The following is a 7,209-nucleotide window of genomic DNA, read 5'->3' on the forward strand; positions in this document are numbered from 1 at the left end:
ACCTATCCTAATCTCAAATGAACCCAGCTGCCCACATCCCAGGAAGTCACCGAGGTCCCTTAAGGCCGGTTCCACAGCCTAGTTCTGCAGAAGTGTGATAGCATCTAACAGAGGTTTCCGTGAGTCCGATGATGCGCCCAGCTTTGTGGGGCCCGCTCCGCCCCTCCTGGGCGGGGTTCGCTGGGGAACAACTTACTGTGTTCTTGGGGGGCATTTACAAACTCCCAAGTGTAGGTGGGAGCGGGGCAGGGGGAGCAAGACTATGTACCCTGTAGAGTAGGAGCTACAAAAGACAAAAAGAACCAAAGGCGGGGGGCTGAAGGGGGTGAAAGAAAAGGGAGAACAGAGAGGAGAGGGGCCAGAAGAAACAGTGAACTGGAGACTACTCTCTGGCTTCAGGATGCTGATAGGGGACTCCCTGGGAGGGGCTGGCCTTTCTTTGGGTCCTCTTGGGTTTGCTGCTCAGACAGGTAGTTGGGAGAAACCGAAGGAGCTGTCAGCTGAGGCAGACGGCGGCCCAGCGGCGTCCAGAACCCTGCCTGGCGCGATCGCGCCCCGACCTGGCTCAAGTGCGCGGTGCAGGTGTCGGCTCCCCTGACGCCCCTCCTGGGAAGGGGGAACAAGTCGCTTCCGAAGGGACGGGCGGCGGGCGGGGGAGGGACTGGGGGGCTTGGGGGCGGGGCGGGGGGGCGGGTGCGCCCCCCTGAGAGCTAAGCCGGACCGGGTACCGACTGCCATCCTGCCGCAATTTCCCTGTGTCATGGCTCCTGTCTCTTAGCAACAGCCGCCAGTCCGGCCGCCCGGAGCAGCCGCCGCGGGCTCAACTCCACCCGGCGAAGCCCTGCGCGCCGCAGCTACACAAAAGAAGCGCAAGGCTGGCAAGCGCGCGGCCGCAAGGGCCAGCGGGGAGCGAGACGGGAGGGGACAGTGGCAGCCGAGGAGGCGCGCCCGAGGGAAGAAGGGCTCCAGGCGGCGCGCGGGCTGCGGAGGACCTGACACTTCTTGGAAACTCTTGGAAATGGCTCCCGCCACCGCGCCCGAGGGAACGGCGAGCCCCTGGAGCAGGTTCGTCCCGGCCGAGCTGTCCAGCCTTTGCGCCCGGGGCCCCGGGGCGCTGTCCCTGCGCTCCGCCGTCGGCTCGGGCTGAAAAGTTTCTCCATGGTTCTTTGTGTCTCCCGAGCTGCCCCGGTCTCCCTGGGTAAGTGAGAGATTATTGTTTGCTTAGAGTGCCTCCATTTTGAGCAATCCTGTCAATCCCCGGCCTCCGAGCGCCCTTCACCAGCCCGCCTGTCCCTCAGCCCAGGCCCCTTGGCGGATGTTCCGAGCCAGGTGTTCTCCTGGGCGTGCTACCAGGGTTGCGCTGCCCAGAAAAGGCGAGTTGGGGATTGCTTTCACGTTGCTCCAGCCCGTCCTCCCTCCAGAGGCGGACTTGCATGTGACTAAAGCAAGGGCAAGAGACGCACGGCCCTGGGGCCAGGGGCCGGGGGTCGAGGACCTAGGTTGGGTGTGGGGCACAGTATGGAGCGCAACCTGAGGCCCTGAGTCTCTGACGCCGGGCTCGATCCATCATGAGCAGAGAACTTGAATCTCTCTCTTGGAAGCAGTTGTATTTTTAGACATCCCTCATTTGATTTCCCCATCCTCCATTCCTTAACCAAGGCAGGACTCACGCCAGGCAGCCAGTTGAGAAGGCATACGACATCCGCTGCTAAGTTTGTTTGTCTTCGTTAGGTCTAAGGAAAGCATCAAAGGGGCTTTTCCGTGGCACCTGACCTTTGTCAGTATTCTCTGCCAGATCGCGAGACACTGAAAAGGAGTTCAGTTGTCAAGCGAGCTGAAAGCATAATAAACTAGGGAACTAATTACCAGCTATTAAAAACTAATTTTAAATATCGTCTGTAAACCGTGGTTGAAATCCATTCCAACTTTCTTTATATTCTGCGGGATGTGAACTGGCTTGCAGAAGAGGAAGGTCCCTTCCTCCTCCAAGACATCCAGCACGGGGTGTGTGTGGGGGGGAGGGGGGCACCTGATCTGTGTCCAACAAAACGTCTCTCTTCAGAGAGCCACCCTGCAGGCTGGAGCTGGCTTTGTTTCTAAAATGCCTGGACCTTAAAGACTCCTGAAGTCAATCCAGACCTCAAGATTATTCAAGACGCTGGAGCCTTCCAGTTCAGTTAAAACAGCAATATCTATGTTGCGACCATATAGTCAGTACAAGCATGGGGACAGCCTGTCATGTCTGTTCAGTATTTATGTCTATTGGCCCAGGACCTTTTAAAAAACAAATTTTAAAGGTTTGCAGATATAGTCTCACCATTCACTCCCCACCCCCACCCCCAGAAACATTTGACATTTCTCTATTGAATTCCAACCAAGTTCCAAAGAGATGCCGGTTTGCAAGCAATTAAAAAACAAAAACAAGCAAACAAAAAAAAACCCTGACTGCTATTTGCTTACCACGTGGAGACAAGATCCTACCCAGGCTGACATTCTGAAAGAATCAGGGGCCAGAGTTATTCACCTAAGCACCAGTTAGAAGCAAAATTCTACCCAAGTGACTTCCATTTTCCAAGGATAACTTATTCTACTATGTGGACTGTCTTGAAGGAACCGTACACCCAAAGGCCTGTGGTGGCCCTCTGTATCTTTAAGAGCCACATAATGCCCTTAATTTCAGCATCTCTATTACAGGAGGGAACACCACCACTGGAAGAGAGCATGCACTCTGAGGACCCAGCAGAGTGGGACTCTTGACAGCTGACAGATAACCAGGAGCAGGCATCAGTTCTCGTACCTACTTAGACTGTATAGCCAACAACCCAGAGAGCTTCCCAGAACTAGGGCACCGTTGCCTCCACTCCTCTTCCTCAAAATGACCTTCAGAGAAAAGGAGGAAGCAAACAGCTTTTATGTGTGGAAATACCTTCCTATAAATCAGCACTACGTAAACTGTTTTACCCAGCTAATTGACTATTCATTTGAACACTGGGGTTCTTGGTACATTAATAAAAGGGCCAGACGCTGTTGTGGCCGAGTTCTCTGTTGTTGTTTTAATGTTGAAATTTCCCACACGTAAGAAAGGTGATTTCTTACAGAGATTGCAGGGGACCTCTCGGATTCCCTGATGAAATCTAGTACAGGAGACCTTTAGAGGGAGTTCCTCCAGGGGAGGACAGAAAGCCAGAAGGAAGAGCGTGGTTACATAACAGTTACCTAAATGGAAATATTCCACACCAAGAAGCTTTCCAGATGTTGCAGGGTGGCGACGAGGGGACTGGGAGGGGCTGTGCTTACCCATTGCCCTAGAACCAGAGTAGCCAAGAGGCAACTTTATGGAAGGATTTGTTGATGGTATTGAAGAAGTAGTGCTGAGATTTTCTGGACAATACTCCCTGTCACTGATCTGAAGTAAGCCATTCTGCCAGTGGGTGGTGTTTCGCTCTCACCCTGGGAAATGGATTCCTTTCTTTTTATACACTACTAACTTTCAGGACTGTTTAGTGACTTTCAGCTCACATGGGGCAAGCTCCAGGCTCGGAGGCCTGATGGGGCCGGAAGCCCTCCCTTTGGGGAACTTTTCCATTGCAGAGAGAGGCAGGGTGAAAACACAGAGGTGCTGACCAAGAAAGCCCTCACACACTACTTGGAGCCCCCACATTCGCTGAGTTTATAAGGATGGTAGGAATTCCACTGGCTGCCAGCCAGGAGGCTTTCAGATGAACGGTACCACGAGGTCACCCTGGCAGCATGTGGGGGCGGGGTGGTGGTGGTGAAACTGTTTCAAACCACCTTTCTCAAACTGTTTCAAACCACCTTTCTCTTCAGTTACACAGACCCGTCTCTGGTCTGCATACCCAGCACTTGGCCTTGAGGTGGGGGTGGAGACACACCTGGAGCTGGATCCAGGATCAGGGGCAACCCTAGCACGTGGGATGTTGCTGCAGCCAAGCCCGCACCCTCTGACTGTGTTCCTCTGCTTTGCTGCAGGAGGAGGTGGCCAAGCATCTAGAGGGCAGTTGGCTCGCTCAAGCTTCAGCCCCAGCCCTAGGGGCTAGCCCTGAACTCCACCCACCAGTTCGCCATGATCGCCACCGGTGGCCTACTGAGGATATCCGCCAGAAAGCAGGATCCCCTCCGGCCCCCCAGCCAGGTTCCTAAGCGCAAGAGGAAAGCCAAAAAGAGGCGTAAGAACGACGTGGTGGTGGTGAAAGGCAAATTAAAGCTGTGCTCCATCTCGGGGCTTATTGCCCTTTGCGGGATCCTAGTGCTGTTGGTGGGTATAGCCATGGCCGTGGTGGGTTACTGGCCAAAGGCCAATGCAGCCAACAGAGGAGGCGGCAAGCAGCTACCGCCTGTGGAGGGTAGCCATCGCTTTGGGACCACTGGCAACAACAGCAGTGGCAGCAAAAACCCAACCAAGAGCCACTCTGGGACCCCAGGGGGTGTCAACTCTAGTTCTGTGGGCGGGCCCAGGAGTTCGCCTCCTACTAGATCTGCAGCCACATCCTCTTCCTCCTCCTCCTCATCGGTGGGCTTCTTCTTCCGAATCGTCTCAGGCTACTTGCACTCAGACAAGCTCAAGGTCTTTGGGCCCCTCATCATGGGTATCGGCATCTTCCTCTTCATTTGCGCCAACGCGGTGCTCCATGAGAACAGGGACAAGAAGACCAAGATCATCAATCTGCGGGACCTCTACTCGACCGTCATCGACGTGCACAGCCTCCGCGCCAAAGATCTGGCGGCAGCAGCAGCTGCAGCCGCTGCAGCCGCAGCTTCCTCCTCCACCACCGCCCCCGGCTCTGCTCCCCCTAGGGCAGCGCCGCTCAATGGCTTTCTCAGCTACGTGCAATCTCGGGGTCTGGAGCTGAAACCTGGTAGCTGCACGGGCTCTGCAGATGCCTTCGGGGCCACTGCAATGCTGACCAGAGGCTCATGGCCCCACCCCACCGGGCTGGGCGGAGGCGGCGGTGTGACTCGAGATGCAGGGTCCCCGCCGGACCTGGTTTCATCTCCGCGCTGTCCCCGGGAGCCCCCGAGCCTGGCCGAGGCAGTGTACAGTATCTACCGTGAGCGCTCCAGCGGGGCTGGCCATCGCCGGACCACAGTTGCAGCGATAGCTTCGGCCACTGCCACTGTCACCGCGGCCGCCAGTGGCAGCAGTAGTCCGGCGCCCTGCAGCCCTACCGGGAGTTGGGGTCGCCAGAGCACCACCAGTTCCCTCGTGGGCTCCTCACTGAGCGCCTTTGCACTGATGCCTTTGCCAGGGGACCGGGACAGAGATGGGGACTCGGAGGGAGCAAGCTGCAGCTGGCACAGGCCGCCCGGGGAACGAGGATCCCGGGCTCTCCTGAGGGAAGAACTGGACCTGAGCCTCACTGACCTCCGGGGAGCCGAAGGCGGGGCGCGCTGGGCGTCCGGTGAGCCGGAGGAGCCCGAGGGCTTGGCGACAGCATGCATCGCCAGGGGGCAGGGCGGCCGCCTGCCCAGGACCGGCAGGTACGCGGCCTGGCGGCGCCGCAGCACCAGCGGGCTCCTGGACTACCGGGCTCAACCGTCGCCGGAGCCCCCTCCCTCCCCGCACGCAGCGGACCTGGACTCCAGCCCTCCGGATACTGCCGCCACGCCCTCGCTCCCTCTGTGCCCCGAGGACACGCCCCTCGTCCGTCGGGACTCCCAGGGATCTCAGTCGGATGAGCAGTCCTGCAGCAATAAGGGCTACACTCCCTTAAGGGAAGCCGACACCTCTGTGGAGTCGGTCGTGGACGTGGTGGCCCGGAAAAGGCTAGACTGTGCGGATGCCACGGATCCCGGTGCCGAGCCTAGCTCCCCGGAGCGTTCCAGTCCAGAGACAAGTAGGGCGGAGCAGCCTCGGTTTGTGCAGAGGCAGTTTACAAACAAGGAGAAACTCTTTCTGATTTCCAGGTCTCACACCCCAGGAGTAGAGGACCCGGAACTGGAAAATTCTTCTTCCACCTAGGGAGAGGGGGGCAGGGAAAGGAGAGTCCCACTGGAACCCCTACATTAACCCCAATCCATTTCCTTGTGGACAGGTCCGAGGAAACCATTCAATATCCAAAGAGCTGCAGGATGTTATCCCTGAATTGCGTTCACAAGATTCGTGTAGACAACAACTAAAACAAAAAAAAAGTCGTCTTTTTATGTCCGATGGTGATTGTATGTTCCATGAAAACCAGATGTATTATAAGGGTCACAATTTAGTTCATTAGATAAAATCTCTTTAATTTTCCTAGGCTCAAAATAATATATTTTTGACAATAACTCTGCACTTTACTTCAATTTTTCTTTGGCCCTTCCCCCGACTTCCCCTGCCCCTCTACTCTGCTGCTGACCTTGTCCATAGCTGCTTGTGAATAAATGACAAGCTTTTTGATTTCCCTCTTCTTGAAGAGCCTAGAAGAGTCGGTTCTCTTAGAACTGATCTCTCTAGGTGACGTCAAAGCCTAAAGCATGAACTTGGAGAGAGGGTTCCCTTGCCTTACCCTGCTCCCGGCTACAGCTGTCCAAAGGACTCTATTTTTCAAAAGGATCTTTGCATTTTGCTACCAGGGTATGTGGCGGGCGCCAGCAACTAGACTGGACTGTTAATTCCTTAACTCACAATACCAAGTCCACCATGTGTTACTGAGTATTATTACACCTGTATGGAAGGTAACATTAGTATTTAAAGTCTTTTTTTTTTTAATAAAAAGTTTCCAAATAGTTAAACATAACCTTGCCTCGTTTTACCTGGGAACTCATGACTCCAGAGCACAGTCAACAGTGAACAATGTCTCTCGTAAATCCAAAGTATTCGTCTGTTAAGGTGACTGTAGTCACCTTCTCCCCAAATGTCAGAGATGTGAGTGCAGGGATCCATTTCCAGTGTGTGACTGGAAGACAGAGAAGTATGTGGCCCTTGGGAGTTTGTCTTTTAAGTAGAATGGAACCTCGAGTAAGTACTATTCTCCTACAATACTTGTAGTTAACCTCCAGCTTCATTTACAGGGGTGCCAGGTTTAGTACCCCCTCCCCATCCACTCCTGTTTTTCTCTTTGATCTCAGTTTCAGGCTCGTGGTCTTGCATCTATGGCTCTCATAAGGCACAGCAGTGTTATTGTATTTCAGGATTAGTTTACATTGTCAATTGTCAAGACCAGAAAGCAAAAAATGTACAGTTCCCTTACGCTTCCTCTGAGGGCGATCTGA

General features: G+C 54.8%; 1 protein-coding gene across 2 annotated transcripts; it reads left to right on the forward strand.

The window, feature by feature from the left end:
• Positions 1-254: 254 nt before the first annotated feature.
• Positions 255-6,702, forward strand: Tmem200c (transmembrane protein 200C). 2 transcript variants are annotated; one of them, XM_075956226.1, is made up of 3 exons: positions 255-582; positions 779-1,198; positions 3,991-6,702. In XM_075956226.1, exon 3 carries the CDS (start codon positions 4,085-4,087, stop codon positions 5,978-5,980), a length of 1,896 nt encoding a protein of 631 aa, XP_075812341.1. In that variant the 5' UTR covers positions 255-582; positions 779-1,198; positions 3,991-4,084; the 3' UTR covers positions 5,981-6,702. The 2 variants fall into 2 exon arrangements, with proteins under 2 accessions (XP_075812341.1, XP_075812340.1); XM_075956225.1 differs by having other exon boundaries at positions 255-1,198.
• Positions 6,703-7,209: the final 507 nt, after the last annotated feature.

This window comes from Microtus pennsylvanicus, chromosome 22, assembly GCF_037038515.1.
Source record: "Microtus pennsylvanicus isolate mMicPen1 chromosome 22, mMicPen1.hap1, whole genome shotgun sequence".
Classification (NCBI taxonomy): Eukaryota; Metazoa; Chordata; class Mammalia; order Rodentia; family Cricetidae; genus Microtus; species Microtus pennsylvanicus.